The following is a 23,222-nucleotide window of genomic DNA, read 5'->3' as shown; positions in this document are numbered from 1 at the left end:
CTCAACAAGCAAACATAACGCGCATTTGCAGCTTAAAATCCGAGGCGTGTCAACTATAGGGTGCTTCGTTTAAAGTTTAAGGAACGCCGCCTACCCTGAAGGATCGTCCGTCCTACGCCCGTTTACGCTGACGTGGTGGTTGTACCCCGGGACAAGATGGCTGGCTGCTCAGGACACGCTAGCTTGGATGTAGATGGCTCCTTTGTGGCTTAATCTGTCGTGGGAACCCAGCCTAGCCGACTGTTTTCAGCTCGGTGGTTGCTTCTAGCTCGGCGCCATGGAAGCGGGAAAATTCAGTAAACCATAGCGCAGTTAACCCTGGGTTAACTATCGTGCACAGCCAGTTACTTATTGAAGCACAAGCTAGCCAGCCGCATTTTAGTCTCGCGCGTTGTGTGAACTCACTACACTGAGTTATAGGAATAAACCACAGTCCAATTAACAATGGATAATCTTTGCCCACGAACACAGCCAGCTGGAGGCAGGAAAAAAAATCCGGAAATTCAGACTATTTAATGAAAAACAAATGAGGTGGGACGAAAGGCGGGATGAAGCCAAAACAAGCTAGTGGAAAGTGGGGGGGCGAAATCATAGTCGGTAAGCCGGCTCTGAAACAAAGCACGTTCTACTTGTGTATGTATATTAAACGCTTGTCTATTTACTCGAGGGGGCGGAAGAGAAAGAGACGCGGGGTAAAGCTTCCTATCACTCATTACAAATAAACTCGGGAATCGCCAGGAAGACGAGCATCTAGAAACCGAGCCGTTGCGTGAGAAAGGCCACCGCGGCAGCCTCTCCTTATATAGGCAGAGGGCGGGGTTAGAGGGCGCGCAGGGGCGGGGCAGTGGGTCGCTTTGATGTCCCGCCGGCTGTCTCTTTCATCCTCTCCCTTCTTCCCCTTTCTGGCCTCTTTGTGTGACTAAATTTGGCAAGAACAGGGAGCCGTGCCAGGTTTTCCACGTGTGCTTCGAGCGCCCAGCTGAGCAGGCAAAGGTTCTCTTCCGGGTAAGGAGACAGAAAGGAAGATCAAAGAGTTTGGGGAGTTGAATCTGAAATGTGACTTGGAAATAACAGTTAAAAAGAGGGGGGCACCCCGTCACCAAGCCTGACGCATCCCAGCCCCCGGACAAACTGAGTGGATGGAGCTGGAACACAGTAAAAATCAAAGCAATCAGAGGAAGCGAATTAGTTTCCTTCCTCCCACGTTTCCAGGTTCGTTTGGCATTTTGGCAATTACATTAGGTGAGGAGTAGTTTGGGCTCAGCTTGCACCGTTTGTAGCTCAACGTCTTCCACCATCAGTATTATTTTAACAAAGATATGTATTCCTCCTCCGTCTTTTCGCTGGCTGAAACCATCAGAACAAAGATGGTGAGATGGATCACTGTTGTTACTTTTTTCTTGTCTTCCTCTGTCCTGTGACACACTGCAAAACCCCTTCACTGATATTACATCGAGACGAAAGCTGCCTTTAGATTAATTTCTAATTATCGTGCCTTGCCAATTTAGTTATAGCTTGGTACTTCAGCAGCAATTTTATGTGTGTGAGACAGAGAGCGATAATTGAAACAGAGACTTTTTAAAAAGGATCTTCTGCCAGGCCAAGATAAACTGAGAACCAGATGTGTGCAGTTATAACTGGTTCTTCAAATACAGCGGTTTCCTACAGATTTAGCCTTAGCCATGGATAATACTAGCATAACATTAGCAAAGGAAACCATTTGTAGAATGGTGCTGTTTCTGAAACATCTGTTAAAATTGCTTTTAAATTTCAGTTTGGTACCCCACTACTTTCCTTTCAGTGAACTGAGAGGCTTTAGTGGATAAATCAATCTCTTTTGAAGGATTTGGCCCCAGAATCTATTCAGTTATTAAGTTCAGCTGTGGGGCAACTGGGATAATAGCAAGATTGAATATTTATATACTGATCTTCCATAACTCAGTGTTTCCCAGGTAGGTTGGGTTATATCTCCCATCTTCTGCAAAATTGTGCTTTGTGGTAAACACATATACCCTGATTCATCAGCTGACTTATTTTTTTTTTGTCCAAATAAGAAATTATAAGTTTTAAGAGTAGGAGAAAAGTTCCTTTAATTAAACACACACAAATACTTAATTACATTACTATTATACAAATATCTACAAGTGTATTTTGTTGTAATGCGTGCTAGAATTTGTTTGAAGGATGGGAACAGAATTTCCCTTCATTAAAATTAAAATGGAGAACCACTTAAATGAAGAAATGCACCCTGAGCAGAACAATGTATCTGCTGACAGACAGCTCAATCTGATGCACACATGCTAACAAATGTGTCCCATTGAGTTCAACTGGGCATTCTTCCAAGAAATTCTGCAGTAAATAGGTTTTTAAAAACCTTTCCATTGCTGCAAAGGGACTTTTTATAGCCTAATTACTGAGTGTGTTTATATAACATATTACATGAGTGGCAATTTGGCTATCTAATGTGAATGTAAACACTGGCTCCTTAACTATGGCTGTTAATTTCTCTGTGGTTTTTTAAACCTACAATGCTAAGTTAACACTACCCAGAATTCTATGACTTGTAGAACTGCTACAATATTTATAAGTAAACATGTGTCTGTGTGAACAGTGAGTTCTCCAAAAATCTCTTGCAACATATTATACAATCCAGAATGAATAATGTGGTTTGTTTGGCTATAGTTTAATGTGTTGTATGAACCCAGGCCTTGTGGCTTGTAAATTATTATGCCTTAGCATCTTGCCAATTGTGGTTTATTGGACAAATATGCCTAATGTGTTAGATAACAGGAGAAAAAAAATAGGTTATGCTAATAGCTAGTCTCAGCTTTTATATTTCTTTCAGCATGGTTGGTATCCTATGATTTTTGTTATACTTTTAGAAACCACTAACCTTCATGAAAGAACAGATGGAATTTTTCTAAAATGACCAGTTTTTTAGATATGAATATAACTGCCACTGTGTTGGTATAACAACTGATACATTAGATAAACTATAGCTGAACCCAGAGTATTAGCAAATATTATGGCAGTAGAACATCATTTCCATAATTTTATTTACCTCAGAAATTTGTCTCTAGAATACATCCCCAGTAAGAATGAATGGTTTGTTAGTCATAGACCAGCATAATTCCAGTAATATTTAGTAGTATTATCTGACCAATCTATTACTTTATGTCATTTGGTAATACGTATAAAATCTTCCCATATTACTGCAATCTGGAATAGGAACTTAATTGAAAAAATCATAATTGAGTACTTTGACTTCTAACAACAACCCATTGTTGTTCAGTCATTAAGTCGTGTCCGACTCTTCGTGACCCCTTGAACCATATCGTGCCAGGCCTTCCTGTCCTTCACTGCCTCCCTGAGTTTGCTCAGTTTCATGCTTATTGCTTCAGTGATGCTATCTAACCATCTCATCCTCTGCCGTCCTCTTCTCCTTTTGCCTTCAATCTTTCCCAGCATCAGGGTCTTTTCCAAAGAGTCCTCTCTTCGCATTAGGTGACCAAAGTATCTGAGCTTGAGCTTCATTATCAATCCTTCCAATGAGCAGTCAGGATTGATTTCCTTTAAGATTGACTGGTTTGACCTCCTAGCAGTCCAGGGGATTCTTAAGTCTTCTCCAGCACCACAGTTCGAAGGCATCAATTCTTTGGCACTCAGCCATCTTTATGGTCCAGCTCTCACAACCATACATTATTACTGGAAAAACCATAGCTTTGACTATGTGGATCTTTGTCGGCAAGGTGATGTCTCTGCTTTTTAATATGCTGTCTAGGTTTGCCACAGCTTTCCTCCCAAGGAGCAAGCATCTTTTAATTTCATGGCTGCAGTCTCCGTCTGTGGTGATCTTGGAGCCCAAATAAATGAAGTCTGTTACTGCTTCCTTATGTGAAAAACTGTACACTGTATTGCTCATATGCATTTTCAAACAAGACAGAACATTATATAAATCCTGCAAAGGATGAGGCTTATTGTAGCGTCATGGGGACCATTGAAACCATTCAGAAAATAGCAAGTTGAAATGAACGAACGCTTACCACATGGCTTAAAAAGCTGTACTTATTCTGCTGGTGATGTTGGAACCAGACAAAGTGTCTGTACAGCTTTCAGCCAGATGCTGCATGTAAAGAACGCCCAGTCCAGGAACACTGGCCTGCACATTTAACCAAGAGATGTAGGATGCTCTGTTAGCAACAAATGACATCACTGGGATCATGAAGTAAAGCTTCCAATCAACCATGCTTGATGGTTGTGAGGGCTTGACTGCCAGCAATGGCTCTTTGAGAAAGGTCATCATAGTGCAACTGAGCTAAATATTTAACTCTTTTCCCCAAAGAAGAATATTTGCAAAGTCCCAGCACTTTCTGCAAAATATCCGTATGGTGCAATTCTATTAATGGGTGATTGCACTGAATCCAACCTGTGCACTGAATACTTTTCCTACCCCCAAATATATTTAATAAGCTGGATAATGTCAGTATTGAGTCTTTGCACAGGAGAAATTAAGTTTTCCGTCGTCTTTTCTGTTCTCAAGGGGTGCAGTTTTTCTGCCTAAGAGATGCATTTGGCCTCTCATGTTGATGAAGATAATGGGTAAAGTCAAAACAACAACAACAAATGGCACTTCCTTTGCTTTTAAATTTAATGAAAATTAAAAAGATATGATCAGTTTCCTGTCAAATATTTAGTAGTTTTCCTGCTCTATTGTGTTAAAAATTGCATTTTAGTAATAACTATGGATAACTCTAAGTTGCATATGCAACTCCATATGCAGACTTGGTGGAGGGGCACATACTGTATTTGCTTATGGACTCAGGTCATGCCTCTGTTCTCTCTTTGGTGAAAGTTCTTAGCAGAAAAAGGCAATCTCTCTAACCACAAAGAGAAGTATGAGAGATATTCTACCCAGCTTCCTTCTGAATGAAAGGAGGCATTCATTTCCTCTTCAAAGAGGGAGGGAAGGGAGGGAGGAAGGAGTGATTGACTGATTGATTGATTGAATGATGGAGAACAAAGTGAGATTAGAGGGGTGAAACCTCACTTGAGATTTGGTCTCCAAGCTGCAGGTTTTCTGTTCCTTCTATATCTGCTGAGAAGTAAATCTCATTTGAGTTCAGGTAAGCAAGGATTTTAGCTTCAGAGGTGAATTAAAGAAAAAAAGTAATATCATTTTTACTTGTCATTTCATATTTCTGGTGGTAAATGGCCATAGGACTCATTTTTCAGTAAGCATGTCAAGCACTGCATTGTTTAAGAAGCAAGGGCAATTTTTCAAGAGCATAGAGGTCAGTTCTGTGCTTCTGGCAATAGTTCAGATTCATATCTCAGTTAGAATGAGCAACTTAAGTATTGCACAAAATCAATTAAGATTAATGTTGCACCAGAGGAACAATTCCAACAAAAACAATTAGGAAAGTTAAACCTGTTGCTCAGTGTTACTGTGTGGACAATGCACTGTTGCAGTGCAATCTGAAATAAACTCTGTTGCTCATAATAAATGCATCCACTTAATTTTGGGAAACTCATTCTCATGTTTATGCATACAGCTGTAGCCTTGGTTAGCTGACTCTAGAGCAGTGTTTCTCAACCTTGGGATCTTTAAGCTGCTGGGGAATTCTGCGAGTTGAAGTCCTCACATCTTAAAGTTCCCAAGGTTGAGAAACACTGCTCTAGAGAGAGAGCTCAACATATAAATAATCCCAATAAAAGCAGAGATTACTCAAATCAAACAGAATGATCACTGATGTAGCAAAATATATAGGGGTATCTCAATTATTTTAGTTTTTACTTCACAGTTGTCTGTGAATGCATGCTTTTTCAGTTGCTGTGATCATAGGAACTGTTGCTAGGTCTTCTCAATGTGATTATTTAGGACAGGATAGTAGAGCTTGTTGGGTGCATACCCAAGCAGCCCCCTCCAACAAAACCAGCTTTTGGGGTTTTAAAAATCTGAAATAATACTTACATTAAGATATTCAAGGTACGTCTATTAGTTTCACAAACAGCTAAGGACTGCTGAATCATGAGATTATGGTAGTGACAAAGAACTGGGATTCCCTTTCCTAGATCTCTTTAAAAAAAAAAAAAAACTGCAAATGCTGGAGTAGAATTGGTAGTACAGTAATAATCCATCAATAACTTGAACACACACACACACAAACACACAATCTTCAAATACTCTTCAGGAAAAGATAACTGCATGAAGTTAAATTTGGCCTTTCTTGTTGAAGCTACTCTTCGAAAGTTACCGACTGGTCTTTCTGGGTGTGATTGTAACACCTTTCTTCCTCCCTAGAAACAAAGTACAACTCTTTCAGTTCATTTCACACAGGCCATTGAACTGTCAGCAGATGGTAAAAGCTTTCAGTCACCACTGATGTGGGCCAGATTTGAACCTGTGACCTTGAGGTGACAGGCACTATCTCAAACAAGAAGCAGGCAAACATGAAGCACTTTGATTTTCACAGAAACTGGTCTGAACTCAGATAATGAGGAGCTGGTTTAACACATAGGATCATCAGAGGGTCACATAGCAGAAAGGCACTGCTTCATTTGAATGATTCCTAATCTGGAAATACCTGGGGTTTGGTGGAGGGAATTTGTTTCAAATGGAGAATGTCTTAAGAAGTTTCATCAGTAATGTTCCCAGGAGGGAAAAGAAAGAAAAAAAGATAAATCCTGTACCATGGAATCTGTTAGCACCTAAAGAGAAGACACTTAATTTATTTCCATTTTGTCCCTGGGCTCTTTATGCACGAAGCACGGCCCCAGTTGTGAAATTAGTGTGGTCCACTAGATGAACTTGGTTTTCAATCCGTATATCTGCCTTCAGCAGGACTGGGAAGGGGACAGGGTTGTCAATGAAAAGGTAGCCCCAAGCCAATGCTCAGCTATAGAAGTCCTGTTGAATTCACTTGGACCTATTTAAATGTGAGTGTGTATATTGGATTGCAGCCTCATTCTACTGAATGGAGAGAACACTGTAACATGTGAAGAAAACACAATAACATGGCTTGTACTGTTTGCGCAATACAAATGTGAAGACATTGTAATATTGCTCCCACTACTTAGCTGTTGTATAAGAATATTTAGGGGAAGGAAAAGAGACCGGCTTCATACATGGTATTAAACCATAATCTGGTTTGTTTTGGAGTATTGTGTGAATACAGCCATGGTGGTTAGTGGGCTACAGATTATGATATAGCACAATATGCACCAATCAACTGTGATTAATTCAACCACAGTTAAACTAAGTGGCTCCAGATGAATCAACAGGTGGAGACTATGCCCAAAACGATCTTTGCCCACTAATGGCTGGTGTGACAGTTGTGTGTGTCTTTGAGTGGACAGCTCTGGCAACAGTAACTCACATTCTTATTACCTCTAGACTGGATTTGTATTTGTTTATTCAATTTATATAGCCACCCATCTCATACATGAGACTCTAGGTGGCTTACAATAAAATACATAACATAAAAAATAAAACACATAGCAGCCAAGCATCATAAAACAACTGTCAACATAGCCAGAAGATTGGCTCTGTCACATACCCAGGGTCCTTGGCTTGGGCACAAAACCAAGTTTTCAGGGCCTCACAAAAGGCCAGTAGGAATGGGGCTAATCTAATCTCTAAGCTGGTTTAGTATTATACTAAAATTGTAGGTACTACACTGACTTCTAGCAGGTTTCCAAGCACAACTCCTGGTGCTGGTAATAGACTATAAAGACTGCAGAAGTCTGTCTTGGGTATCTTTGGGACTGTTTCTTCAGAATTGATTCTATCCAGCTATTTTGAAGGAGAGGATGCTACAGTTCCCCCAGCTGGAGAGGTGAAGAATGCAAAGACCTGGAAGTCAAGCTTTCCCATCTCTGCCAAAAGCTTTGGAATGAACTCCAAAGTCTGGATGGCCACCACTCTTTCATCTTCAAGAAAACTATTAATATCTGGCTGTTCCAACAAGCTTTTGGAGATATCTGATATCTCGCACTGCACGTTCCAAACAATTTGGCGATGTTCTGCATGTTGATCAGAATCTTAATTTTACAGTATAATGTTTTAGGAGGCTTAAGCATGTTCTCCATTTCACTATGTTTTATGATTATGTCTATGAACTGCTTTGAATTTATAATTGGGTTGTATACAAATTCCATAAATAATAAAGCAAACTGAACTTAGACCTAGTACATAATTGTATCCCACACTGAGCTGTTATCTGCTTGCTTTCTTTTCCAAAATATCTTTGCCCTAGAATAAGTATGGCAGTCCAAATAAAAGAAAGAAGCAAATGATGGACTTTCAAAGAAGAAAAAAATGCAAGTATTTCCTTGTCAAGCTAGTACAAAATGCAGTCTGACAGAATGGAATCAGTACCTATTTGCTCTGATTTTATAAGTTATTCCCATTCCCATGGGATTCATGTTCTTGTTCTACTCTATTGCACCTGGAAAGGGACAGGATACATTTTTTAGTAGTTTGCAACAAGAGTGAATAAGAATTGTATATGAGACACTGGAAAATTCATGCTTACTAAATGATTTTTAAATTTGCCTATATTAATTGCACATGAAAATGTGAACCCCAAAACATTTTTTTTCTCAAAGTTTTTATTTACATGGACAAATCATGGCAATTTTTTTCATTTTTTATTCTCATTCATACCACCTGAGTCAATTAGAAAGCAAATGTATGGAACTACACATATCAAGAGTCAGATAGCATCATAAACTGATTCTCCTCAGTTTCACAAAGCATTTTTCCAACAAAACAAACTCATTACAGATAAACCTTTGCTCTCTCTATCACACGGTTCCTAATACTATTACTCACCTATTTTATGTTGCGCTTCTAGCAACCCTAACATCAAAACACACAATTTAGTACTTGCTTTGCATGGATATCTGCCTTCATTCTCCTCATAAAACTCAATGAAATGGTGCGTTTGCTCAAGACAATTCTGCAGCATATGCCTGGGAGTTGGGCGCACACAGTCTGACCATTTTCATTTACTATGTATCGTGCTGTACCCATTTGAACTCTACCTCCAAAACAGATGATTTCAAAACTTGCTAGTCTCTCTTTTCACAGCTTACTGCAACTCCTGATATTCACACAAGCAGACTTAACCAGCGGTTCAGAGGCTGGACTAGAACTGGGGAGATCCAATTCGAGTGAACTCTCAGCTATGGAAGCTCACTGGGTGATATTGGGTCAGTCTCTCAGCCCAGCCTTACAGGGTTGCTGTTGTGGCAGAAAAGGGATGGAAGCAATGATGCGTATACCACTTAAGGGACCTGGAGGAAGGATGGTATAGAAATGTACAGTAACAGAATAATCATAATGCCTTTTTCTGCCTCTGAGGAACCAGAAGAAAATAATCTTTCTACTGAACATTTTACGACCTTGGTGTAATGTATCCTGTCACTAAGCAACAAAATGATTTTATATGGAGAGAGACAGAGAGATCGCACAAAAGAGGGAAGGATTCCTACACCCAGCTGTAAAAGTAGGAGAGTATAGTTCATATGATGTTATCCTGGACCAAGGCCATTTAGGGCTTTAAAAGTAAGCCCTGGTGCTTTGAACTGTGCCCAGAAGATTTCTGGCAGTCTGATTGGATGGAAAGGCTGTACAGGGAAGTGACTCAAATGTTTTAAACAAATGTTACGTCCCTGTAGCTGTCCACATATGAGGTGTAAAGAAGGGAACATTTTCTTCGTATACTGGTTGGTACTGAAGTTGGATGAGGCAAAAATAATAAGGGTTTACTGATTAAAAACAAATTGGCAGTTCCACAAGATCTTAAACTTTTAAAGAGATTCATAACTCTTTCACAAAACAAGTTTAAATTTTAACAGCAGTCTAGATATTGCACTATTTAGAACTCCTTTCTTATCTGCATGCAAGCACACATTTTAGCTCTGACAGAGGCACAGGATTTCTTCAGATTGGTTTGTGCAGGAAGACTTGCATCTTTAGCAGGAACACTGAAAACAAAGAGGCTTCAGGCCAAAGTGCCAGAGCTTTACAACTGTTGCAATTGTCATAGTTTAAGCTACATAGTAATTGCTAAGTCTCCATTGGGAGCTATAAATAGCTAATTCTTTAATTCAGATTTCATTCCAATATAATATATGCTTACTGAAGTCTACAATAACTTTGTGATTATTTTAGTACCAGATTCTTATTGTGTTTTTAAGTTGTTCTTTATAATGATATCTTTATAAACATTCTGCAGCTTGAGGTGAGACATTTCTGGCACAATACGAGTGGTTCTAATTCAGATTCCAAATGAATCAACATTTTGACTGCTCCTTCGTGTTTTTTTTTTAAACTCTATAAATAGCAAATGAGGAACAGAGCTGGGGTACTTGTTTGCTTACATAATAGATTTTAATCTGCCTAGAGATATTTCAGGACCAAAGCAAAAAAGCAAGAGGAAATACTTAACCAGCTTTAGAGATGAATGGGGAGACAGTTCAGGTGGTATGCAGTTATAACTTGCCAGCCGTGCTGAAATTCCCACTGCTACACAAATATCCGAAGTGCGGGGCCCTTGTTCTCTTCTGCTTCTGGTTGTTGTAGACCAGGGTTCCTCAACCTTGGCAACTTTAAGATGGGTGGACTTCAACTCCCAGAAGGCTGGCTGGGGAATTCTGGGAGTTGAAGTCCACCCATCTTAAAGTTGCCAAGGTTGAGGAACCCTCTTGTAGACATCAGCTCATTGCCATTCAGAAGTACAACTGAATCTAAATTGTGGCTCATGCTGGCATTATGAATGGCACTTGTTTTATCTACTATTTGTCTAATCTGGATGCATGGTCAGATTGATTTCTTATTTAGATTCTTATTGGACATGGTGTAGTTCAAATGATCCCTCCCAATGTATCACATAAAACTTATATAATATTAATAGAACATAATTATTTATATTAATATAGACGATAAATACATAAATGCTTTATATAAAATGCATTAAAACTGTAGTATTAAAACAAAGGAAGCAGAGAGATAAAGGAAGAACACACAAAAACAAACAATAAATACAATAAAAAATACAGCAAATATATCTTATATCATGTTTTATTATATTACCATACAAGAAAGCATTCAGCCTAATTTTGAAATACATCATTCAATCTTGACCACATGGCATAATATTTTTCAATCATTTCACTGAATCTCAACAGAGATCCAGTTCATAAATAGAAAGTGAACACATCTCAGTAATTCCTGATTGTAAATTTGGTATCATATTTTCTTCCCAAAGTTGAAGAGCAGTTTTTTAAGCCCCGCTTCTCCCCTCAATAAATCCATAGTTCTTTATACAGTAATAAGTTCTAAGTTTTTGGTATATAATTCAGAAGTACATCTACACTGATTTTGTAACACTAGATTAATAAACTTAAGCATATTAAACCAAGATGTGGGACAAGCTTCTATCAAATGATTAATCAAATGATTAATGATTTACCTATTTTACACTTCCAGCATAATGAAATGGACAGCCTACCCTTTTTAAATATTGTCTGGAGTGTCCTGTAAACATGAAAAAAAAATTTAATTAGTTTCCTATTATGAGAATAAGAAATGTACTTAATATTCTTTAGAACTAAGGATATACAAAATTTGGTAATTCATGATTGGAACACTCCAGAGAATTCTGAAACATTTTGTTTCCCTCATGACTTTGTCAAACCTACTCCCAGACTAGGCTGTCCAGAAATAAATCCTCCAGACCAGAAGCATTTTGAGGTGTTTGGGACATGACATTTTGGATGAATCATGTCAGCCTCGGGGCCAGGCTAGCCCTAACAACTCATACCAATTGTGATTCAGATGATTTACTTCTTAAAATTGCTAAGTCATTCCCAGATGGATGGATTGATGAATTTTGCACATACCTGTTTAAGACTCTTATTTTTATTTTATTTTATTTATTCAATTTATTATAGCCACATCCCTCCAAAAGACTGTTAGCCATTGATTTGTTAATAAGGGATATTCCATCTCTTTATTTCAGAGCTTTTGCAAATAACTAATACCCCCATTAGCAAAGTCTTGAAATGTCATATACATACACACATACACACACATATATATGATTTAGAATAACCCCAAACACATTTCAATATTAATAATTTAGAAGTTTTAGAAGGTGCCAAATGATCTGGATCATAGTGTGAAATCAAGATACATCTTTAATTGAATATATTGTCATTTCACAATTTTAGCAAATCCAAATTCCTTTTACAAGAATTCAAATGGTATAAAAACCTTTTTAGCAATAAGATGATCTCAAGTTTTAATAATGTATGACTTCCCCCTCCCCCAAAATTCCAATTTTCTAACTGGGATTATCCTAGAGTGTTACTTGTTTCCATAAACTTGTCCAAACTGAGATTATAGTTGATCTTTGTTTTTTCTTCACCAGCTTCTGTATTTAGAGGCACTTAGTTTGTTTTTTTGGATTTGCTTAACATTTATACCTAAATGATGTTAATCAATGCATTTGTTGAATTAATTCAAACTGTATACTAAATAAATGGTATAGGATTTGCTTAGCTAAAGCAAATCTCTTATATTCAATTTTACTCAGTTTTTCATAAGTTTGTTCTATTCGATTTTCAGGAAAAATGGAGTTGCCATGAAAATGTATTATGCATTTTTTTGTGTGTTTCTCCACTTGTGCTGATTTAAAAAAACAAAACAAAACCTTTTTCTCTGATATGCTTTCTCTCAATATTTGACACTTTCAGTTCCTTCCTTTGGGCCAGATGTTCTTAGCTGTCTACATGCTGGATTTCTGGAATAAAATTGACTTCCAAACACATCCAGTGTCTTATACTGATATCACTAACTGTAAGCAACAGGAACAAGCAAAATTGAGCATTATCTTTTTGTGCTTTTTTTTTTTGGCTGAAATTCAATCAAATGAATAGCATTTTGCTCTTTTTGCCTCTAAACAAAGGTCAGGATAAGAATTCTATTCACCTCTACTCATTTGTACTAATGTCAATTCACTTCACACTAATCCATTATTTGTTGACTATGCCACAATAAGCTGAATTTGCATAGAGTGTTAAGTTGTAACACATGACTTACAAAACACAGCAGCTGAGTTCATATAAATTACTAAGGCATAACTAAACAAATGACAGGTTATTTCTACACTATCACTTGTTTTTACTCCCCTTAACCTCAGAAGCAGCTTTCAGGCAATCCAAAATTGTTTTCACTTCTGCCAACTTGAAATGCTGAGAACAATAATAAAAAAATTACTGTTCTGCTCTGTGTTACTGCAGGTCTGTAGCAACAAACATCCTCTCATTTCACTCTAGGCAAAAGGGAAAAAAGAAACTGAAGCAACAACAACAAAAAAGTGGCCTAGCATTTTGTAGGTCTAGAGGGAAACTGACAAAACTCTTGTCAATTTCACACTTGCTGTTTGAGAGGGGAACCTCAAAGCCCTCAAGCCAGCCTTCCTCTTACAAGACCCCAAGCGCAGCAGGAGGATCAAAGAAGAGTTTCATTTAGTGTGGAAATGAAGCAAAACATCTCAAAATGAACAACCTGCTCTGCAATAGTTGTAGCTAATAGTTGTACCTACTGCAGAGCTGAGCCAGAAATAAATCCGCTCTGCTCTGACACTGTTGAGGTTTTTGGAACACAGAAACCTGGATCAGCTTTCAATTGGGTTCAAAAATTCATGTAGAAATGTCTACATCATGGTTTAGCATAGTATATGAGCCTGGCTACTATGAGAGCTAGTTTGTGCTGCTGGTATACAGTGTTAAACCCTCCAGCATTTCAGTGAAATCAGCAACAGAAGAATCCAAAGAAATAAAGAAGAATGCTAGGTTACCTGAATTTCAGGTACTAAAATTCTTAGACTAAAGATTATTGTTAATCTCTTGAAACTGAATGGGAAATCAATGTGAATGAAAGTAAAATGTTGCCATTTGGATTTAGACTATTATGGTAAAAAAGTGGCATTGGGAAGCCTTTAAAATTGTTAATTCACCTGCTACAAGGATTTCTTTTTCTTTTCTGTCCCTGCTTAATCTTTATGGCATACTAACGTGAGATTGTTAATTCAGTTTATGGTTTGTACAAACCCTGGAGCCTGACTCAGTGCTGTTATCTATTTCAGAAATGCAAACACACTCTTTGATGTGTAACTTCAGTGACTTGGGAGGATAAACATGGAATACTCCATGGGCAATTTTAAAAAGAAATCCTAGTAGACTACCAATTTGTGGATTTCTTTTTAGAAAAGATCGACACCAACATAGATGCACTTGGATCTCCATAATAATCGGATAAGCCTATTTCCTATGGCAGGATTTCTACTGGGCAGTTTTATTACTATATTGATGGTTTTTTAATGTTATAAATGTTGTGATCTGAGGATCTGGCAATTGTGAGCATGTAATCTGTTTATATCAATATTCAGATACTATAGTAATAAAAAGCCAGTACCTATTGAGCACTTGCAGAGTGAGTTTGTGCAACGTGTTAAACCAAACTTAATATTAGTCTTGATTACTTGCTCATCCATTATTTACACACACACACACACACACACACATGCACACACACGCCATCATCTGCCAGCAGTGCTCCTCTGGATTCCACAAACTTTTCCACAAAGGGGACAAACTTTGTGCAAAAGAATTAATAGACGCTGTGAGGGTTCTTTGTTTTCTAACTGGACATACTACAGTGTAAAAGGGAACTACACATTATGCTTTATTGCAGCACACACCTTTCCCGATAATAGGCAGTTGCCCTGAGTTAATTCCACCCTCCTAGGCTTTGCAAGTTGATGTAGCCACATAAATAAGACTTTGATGCTCAGTCCTTAAAACAAAAGGGTTAAAGTTTGTAAAGTGGCATACAACCTTTGCCTCCCTCCAAAAGTTCTTGCACTTGTTGGGATTAGGTGCTGCTTCAGCATGGTTACTCCTCTTCTGGTTGCTGCCGAGCTCCAGGCCAAGCTCTGCTTTTAAGCAGTGTTGTTTTCGAGCACCCAAGCTGAGTTCCCAAGCCAACCTCCAGGCAGGAATCACACCACAATGGGCTGGTTACTATAGCTTGCGGTCCTGGCAGCTGACAGTCCTCTTACCTACCTGTAATAGTTGTAAATGCTCAGATGTCACTTCCCGTTTCTTTGTCTACTTGCTTTCTGTATACATAATATCCTGTACAGGGTAAGAAAAAACCCAGTTACCCAAGAAAGTATAGGTTAGTCATCCCTAGCTAATACAGAGAAAAGACTCATCAACTGATGCATGAAAGTCCCTTTGCAGGACACCTGGTTAGGAAAAGAACACTCTCCTGAACATGAGATAGATTTTACTGGCCAGGAATTGGAGGAGATATCAGTAAACATTGTCAGGCATGTAGGAAATGCCAGTTAGTCAGACGGAAAAGGAGACAAGATGAAGCTCTGATGGTACGAGTACCTATTGGGCCAGAACCATTTGCAAAAGTAGCTATGGATATTGTAGGCCCTCTCTCAAGAACAACTAAAGGAAATAGATATCTACTGGTGGTATGTGACTTCCTCACAGACACAAGTTTGACATCAGGACTCAAAACAAAGACAGGGTAATATTAGAGCATATCAACCTCACAGAACACTCTATGGCAGACCCCAGAGTGGTTGTTTTGGAAGAAACTGGACTTCAGTAGCACTACTGAACGAGAGATAGATGAACTCAAACTGTCAGTGGCTACTAGTTTTGATGGCTTGTAGTTTCCATAATGTATCTGGCTGCCTACTGTGAGACCCAGAAAGAAAGCTGAATTAGACTGAGCTTTTGCCCCAAGCCAGCAGCATTCTTTTTATAAACAAAACACTCTCACTTCTGTTCTTGCCAAGTGCTCTATTATAAGTGCAAATAAGTAGTAATGGCTCTGAATTATGCTGTGATGATGGTGTACTTAGTTGCATGCCCATTCTAGTGAGATCTTCTGCACTGAACAGGCTTGCACTTTTGGTCTATTTGAGTTACTCATATGAGTAAGTTACACAAATTATGTTAAAATGTGACTTGATTCTGGTCTATTTGATTGATTGATTATGTGCCATAAAGTTGGTGTCAACTCTTAGCGACCACATAGATAGATTTTCTCCAGGATGATCTATCTCCAACCTCATCCTTCAGGTTGCAGTTCACTGCTGTAACTGAGTCCATCCACCTTGCTGCTGGTCATCCTCTGCTTCTCTTTCCTTTCAAATTTCCCAGCATTACAGCCTTCTCCAGAGAGCTAGATCTTCACATAATATGTCCCAAGTAGGATAATTTGAACCTGGTCATTTATGCATCTAATGAGAAGTCTGGGTTGATCTGTTCAATGATCCATTTGTTTGTTTTCTTGATTGTCCATGATAATCTCAGGAGTCTTCTTCAACAGCAAAATTAAAGAAAGTCAATACTCTTTCTATCCTCCTTCTTCAAAGTCCAATTTTCACTATAGACCCATCATGGCATCTGAATATCTTTACCAAGGCCTTCATGGCTGCTCTACCAAGTGCTAGTCTGCAGTGTATTTCTTGACTGCTTGATTCTTTACTGTTGATGGTTGTTCCTAAAAGGCAAAAGCTATTTATCATTTCAGGATCTTCATTGTCAATTCTAAGGCTGTTTGTTGTACCTATTGTCATTCGTTTGGTCTTCTTTATATTTAATTTTAGTCCCATTTTTTCACTGTGCTCCTTGACTCTTATTACTAGAACTTGCAGATCCTTTAGATTTTCAGTTATCAGAGTAGTGTTACCAGCATAATGCAGGTTATTGATGTTTCTCCCTCCAATTTTAAAATCATGTTCATCTTCTTCCAATTCAGCTTCCCTTAATTTATATTCAGCATTGAATAAACAAGGGGAGAGTCTTGTCTCATTCTTTTGCCAACCTGGAGCCAGTCTGTTTCACCATGTTCTGTCTGAACTGTGGGTTCCTGACCTGTACATGGATTTTGCATGAGGACAATGAGATGTTCTGGGATTCCCATTTTTCTAAGCACATTCTACAGCTTGACGTGATCAATTCGAGTCCCTGCAGGGCTCCAAATTATTCAATTACTTAGTGAGCTTAGTTTGTAGCCTACCATATAAAGCAATAGGATTTTGAAATGCTTTTGCATTTATAAGTTTTACTTTAATAACAGATGATCGACCCATGATTTTATTAAAAGATGTGTCAAATACTTTTCTTTTAAACTGGAGAAGATTGATTATGTTAGTGAGCTTCTCACTTAACACTTGAACTCAAACAAGGAAGGGTAATTATGAATTGATGAATCTACAGAAAAGTGCCTAAGGGTATAATGCAAAATAAATGATGCTTTGGTGTACTAAGACTTTTTTACTGGCATTCAGTGGATGTAGCTGCAATACTCAGGTGTGGTAAAACATAATGAAATCATGGAGCTTTGCCAAATGAGTGCCAATATGATCCATAGTTTCATAGAGTCTGTACATGTCACATACTTGATAAGGAAAAATGTGATATTAAGGTACACTGTAAAAAAAATATTGAGATGAATTTATCTTTTTTCTTGATTAGGCAGGCTCTTAGGACAATCTGTCACTTCTAAGATCAGAGAAGTGAATAGGAAGTTTTGAGAAAACTTTATAAGAATGGAGTCCTCTCATTATGGTGTATATTTCTGGAGTCAGAGGCTACAATTTTCCTTCTGCAACCAACAGATGGGCCACATGTGACACCATCAGAAACTTTATGATATCATAGTAAAGAGTTGGCTGAATATGGAGGTTTTGAGGGGAGTTAAGGTGGTAACATGCAAAAAGCCACCAGGAGACAAATTGGTTTTATTTCTACCATTGAAATGCCCTAAAAATTGCAGTGATAAATTTAGGAGGCAAAATGGCTGAATTTCAGTGGAACTCTTTGAGGGGTTTTAAGGATGTACAGTGAAGATCTTGCATCCCAGAAGCCTCTTACTCCAATTTCTATACTTCCTTTGTAGGAAAAACTAAAAAACAAACAAGCAAACAAACAAAAAAACAACAAAAAAACTGAACTCTATTGAAAGTTAGAAATTTTGCTGCTGAATTTCTTTGGGGGGTTGAAAATAGGATAACTGAAGGCTGCCATCTCTGCCTTATATTATGGTTCTTAAGATTTCCTAATTATTCAAAGTGGCTTTAAAATAATATGGGGAATTAAAGTGATACAGGAACTAATGGGTTTATATATTTTTAATGTATAATGGGTTTACATTTCTAAACCCCCAAGACTATGGTATGTAAACAGGAAGCCACTGCTTGGATCTAGTGTTTTTCATGAATGAAACATTTATTGCCAGTTTTTCCATCTCCATGCCCCTTCCCTGAAGTTTTTGGAAAGTCTCCAAATTGTTCACAATATATTTTTAAGATCTGTAAAGGACTTGCAATCAAAACTCTATGAGCAAAACTTTGGATCTGATCTTTTGATTTTATAGGGCTCTGGCTTCTATTGCCCTATAATGAATGGGGCTAAGGCTGATCTTGCCACAGAGGCCGTGATGCAACCTGTTTCAAGTGGGGAGTGCGGTGGGGATAGATGAAGACATAATGAATATACATCTAAGTATTTCTGCAAAACTTGTTAACATGTTGAATCTTGTATTGGGAGGGGATGGAGTTTACGATCTTTTTGAGGCAACAAAGTAACTTGGGCCAATATTTAATGCAACACACTTCTAGATACACAAAAAACAAAAGCCCAAAATAGGAAAATTAGATCAGTTCAGAGCTCAGTGAAATGGACAAGCTATTGAGAACTTCAGGACTCATTAGAAATTAAAAAATATAGAAGACCAGATGGAGCAAGGAGGAGTTAGGAGGGGAGAAAATTAGTTTGATTTGCAATTATGAAGTCTACATGGTCAGAGTGTTAAAATGGATTATCAGAGAAAATGAGAAACATTCAAATTAGACTGCACAGGTCCTATAATGGTTTCAGATTGCATTCAGGATTGCCCAAGGACTGTTAGGATGAAGAAGCAAATCCATAATATTTCACCCCCATTTCTGAAAAATAAAACCTAGATACTATGTTCACCATTTGTTACAGCATATAGATTCCTTGGTAGGCAGAAAACAAATAAGAAACATTTAATTTTATGCTAACAAGGGTAAATAATTTTAGCTGGAGAACTAAATACAGAAAATCAGTAGAAGTAAAATTAATCTCTTGAAAAATAATTGAAACTGAAAATGTCAGTTTGCTTTATCAAACAGTTGGAGGGGAATGAATCAAGCTTATGCCTATTGACATGTAAAAAGTTTAATTACTAAAACATAAAAAGGAAAGCAACAATTCTTAAACCATATTGCTGAACTAGGAGAAGTAGGAGAAAACCCTAGCTCCAAAGTAAACATGGTAACACAGGTTAATAAAATATTCTAATGCATTTTCTTCTTTTCAATGACTTTTCAATGGTTGATATGACATGAATCAATAAACTCACCAGCAACAGAATCTCCTTTTCATGCTAGCAGCAGATGAGGCAGAATGGCTGGTCTGCCATGTAGCTGCCATTTTAGTATATGGTCGTTTTCATCGCCACTTCTGTATTCTAATTTTAAAAAAAAACCTAGAGAGGGAGTGTCAGCCATTCAAGGTAGACCAGACTAGGAAACCAAAATTATGAATGCTAATGCTACTTTTATTATAAGGTTACAGTAAGAGAATCTTGCAAGTCTGAATATGCTTTCCCCTTCCTCCCTTTATCTTTGTGAGAACTAGGGAGGGTCATGTCTGAGCCACTCTCAAATTACATTTCTGCCCTAGACTCAGATTTCTTTTACCTGACCATTGTCTTGGTTTTGGCTGTTCTTCATGTTCCTCAAGGTTATTCTTTCTGCCCATTACAGGGAAGCAGAAACCTATGGTGATACAATTGTGATTGGACTGGGGGGGGGCAATACTTATCTTTACCCATTTATGTCCCTTTTTCAGCCTCATATGACCATAGGAGGGGTGGAAACTATTGAGGAAACAGATGGGAATTCCCAGAGAGGTTGCACTTGTGCAAGATCTCTAGGATGCAACCTGAGTAAGGACAGACAACTCCCTGGTAAGTAATTTGTGTGATATGGTCAAATTAATTGATGGGGGAATTAAGTTAGTCCCATCAAGACCATGTATGTTTGGGGCTTAATTTAAACCTCCCTGGATGTGAGAGATTGTTGGAGTCAAGCAGAGAGGAGGAGGAGGAGTTCAGCTGGCATAAGATGAGGCAACTCAGCTCAGATGTGGGGCCTACGTGAAGAAAATACTATAAAGAGAGTCCACTTTAATCAGCTTGCTATGAGTTCCCACTTCCTAGGTTTACCAGTTCTGGCGGCTTGCGCCTGGGTGAGTTGAATCATTTGTGCTGGTTGAGAGTTCTCACGATATGCTTATGTCTTCCAGCCAACCCAATTAAACATGATGTGCAAACAGCCCAATGAGAAACTGTCTTTGGAGACTATGTGTGTAGAAGAGCGTTGCTTGGCAGCAACTGTATCTCCATTGTCTTATTTGCTATTTTCTCAAATTCTCCCATGTGTTTGTTTTTTTTAAATAAAACACATAGAATGTTAGTGCCACATTTAGCATACCACTGGCTTTTAAATGCTGTTGTGAAAGGTGTTAGCATGTAAGCTAAATTATCCCTTACTTCCATCCCTTTTCCTTTGTTAAGGAACCATAGTAAAGGATGTCTACTATCCCTTGCCATGTAAAATGTCATCTTCCTTGGTGGAAGTAGATAATATATCTACCTTGTGATATATTTAACATCATATACCTTATGAAATTTTAAAATGTGTTTCTATACTTCCAAGAATTCCAAACTGACCACAGTATCAGTAGAATTCAATGAGTGCATTAAAAGTCATATGCTTAAACAAAACAGCACAGTTTCAGGAAGAGGAAATGCTAAGCCGAATGCTAATACAGTTGATGCCCAATTACTAGTAGGACTACCTACTCCTGTACAGTCTTAAATGGAGTATCTTTTGCAGGTCCCAACAAAGATATTTGTTGGAATTAGTTGTTCCTGGGTCTCACACTGCAAAATAATTTGCTATTGTTGCTGAAGGCCAATCCGCTCCTTAGAAGTGGGCTTAAAACACATACTTTGCTCCAAGCATTTTAGTGTTTTATTGTTCTGTTGCTAGTTTTCATGGTTCTACTAGGGGGTTGAATATTATTTTTGTTTACTGTTATGTTTGCTCAGTTGCCTTGACCCTTTGGGACTGAATAGCCTATAAACCTTCCAAACAAATAAATAAATGTAATAAGTGGCAGCTTTCCAAAAGTACCAGATGTGAATGCAGGCCTCACATGTTTTGTGTCAGCTATCACAGCTTCTATGTCTTAGAGGGATTTATTTCTGAGTACAGTACACACTTACTTAATTGTATTTTATGTGATATTTCCAAGCATGTTTGTTTCCTGGCTATAACTCTTGCAGCAACTTCTTAGAGTAGACCAGTATTTATGTATGCTTTGGGGGCCTAATTCAAGGTGTCCATTATTTCACACCTTAGGTCCAATATTTAAAAGGTATTCCATTCTAGCAAACTAAATGTATTTGTTTCAAATCATTATATAACATAGTGGCATCCTAAGGCTAAGTTATTATCCCTATATTGCAGACATTTGCTTATATAAGTGAGAAATAAGGAGACTTCATGTTTGTGGAATGTATTTTTACGAGAACCTTTGCTCTTTTAGCCAGAGTCTAAGGCAAAAGCCCAAATTGTTTCTTAACTTCAACTTTATTATTTGGAATGGTTGTTATTGTTATTGTTAAACAATTGGAAACTTGGGAACGAGAGAATCTGGCTGGTCTACTACCTGTCTTTCAGAAAACTTTACCATATCATCCAGATCAGAAAAATGACCCCATATCATGCTGTTGGGTATGGTCCTGAATTTTAATTATTTACTTCTTTTTCTTAACTGAACCACAGATGTGCTAGAGAATATAGTATAACCAGACAGCAGTGTAATTTTTTTGCCAGATGTGGCTGTTTCCTATGATAGGAAATAGTCATGAAAACAATACTACAAACAATGTTTCAATTAAAAACATTGAAAATTGCCTTTAATATAGGAAAGCAGCCACGCTTTTAAAATTGTTCTCAGACATGAACCCTACATTCAAAGCAAACATCTTGTCCATGATTGATGTGGTAATCATACAAGAACATATGAGTCCAGGAACATTGGGTACAAGCCATAATGATGTCACATGTGTCTGATGTCATTTCACAAATGATCCAGATGACATGCATGACATCGCTTTGACATCACTCATCCTATTATCTCACTGTGGATGTCCATGGTAAGGCCAAAGGCGTATCTTGATCCAACCTTCTAAATGGAGTTGTTTATTGTACTATGGCATAATACAATTTGTTGGTTTTGGCTTTCTGTATTATGTGAACGTCACAGTTTGCAAATAATAAATTGTGATTTATAGTATGTTGTATGAACCCACCCTGTTGTAATTTATTCATTAAACAATGCTTAAACAAGCTGTTGCTTGGTATATGTGACCCCAATGGCTAATAATCTTGAAAGTTCACAGAAAATATTAAGGTGTATAGATTCAGACTCCTTTCCCCTACTTGCTAGACAATTCCTCTAGGACATATTTAGGCATACCCAGATCAGAACCTTCCTGAATCCACATCATAGGATGATTTTCCTATGACTCAGACTTATACTAAACTAGTAGTACTGGAATCACCTAGACAGCACCTTCCAGATAAAGTCATCTTATAAAATCATTCATCAGGCAGTTTAATATCCTTCCTTGAAATATACTTTCCTAGAAAATACTTGTTGGATGATCAGCTTTGTCTTCAGTTAAAAACCAGATCTTGCTGTAGAGTCCCAGTGAATCATCTGTAAGTATTCTCAGTGGTTAAGGTTCTTGAGAGGTTTAAATAACTAAGTCCAATGAGTTTTAATTAGCAAAATCCATTAATCTAACCTTTTCTGACTCCTCTCTGTAGGATTTTTACTAAGGATACTGCAATGGGAATTTGACTTGACTTTGTCTGCCTGGATTGAGGAGCGGTTTTGCAAATGTTCCAGACTGCTAGCTGCATATGCATTCCCGATTATTAAAGAAAGAAAAGGAAAACTCTGGAAAGTGGTTTGCCATTTTCTAGTGATGCAACTCTTAAACATCTTAACTTTGT

At 37.9% G+C, this 23,222-nt stretch overlaps 1 protein-coding gene and 1 long non-coding RNA gene across 2 annotated transcripts in view; one reads left to right on the top strand and one right to left on the bottom strand.

The window, feature by feature from the left end:
* Positions 1-872: 872 nt before the first annotated feature.
* The window catches only part of LOC112541489 (uncharacterized), a 131,172-nt gene continuing 108,822 nt past the window's right edge, over positions 873-23,222 (top strand). The window contains exons 1-2 of the mRNA XM_088132987.1: positions 873-1,005; positions 19,981-20,098. Of these exons, the coding sequence (XP_087989113.1) occupies positions 19,987-20,098 (112 nt within the window). The 5' untranslated portion in view covers positions 873-1,005; positions 19,981-19,986. The remainder of the gene's footprint in view (positions 1,006-19,980; positions 20,099-23,222) is intronic.
* The window catches only part of LOC112541486 (uncharacterized), a 147,816-nt gene continuing 137,457 nt past the window's right edge, over positions 12,864-23,222 (bottom strand). The window contains exon 6 of the long non-coding RNA XR_015794606.1: positions 12,864-15,207. This is a non-coding gene — a long non-coding RNA (uncharacterized LOC112541486). The remainder of the gene's footprint in view (positions 15,208-23,222) is intronic.

This window comes from Python bivittatus, unplaced genomic scaffold (assembly GCF_059951505.1).
Source record: "Python bivittatus isolate LINGU-HERP-01145 unplaced genomic scaffold, Pbiv_v1 ctg000070_np1212, whole genome shotgun sequence".
NCBI classification, from domain to species: domain Eukaryota; kingdom Metazoa; phylum Chordata; class Lepidosauria; order Squamata; family Pythonidae; genus Python; species Python bivittatus.
This window is presented reverse-complemented; position numbering and strand designations above follow the sequence as displayed.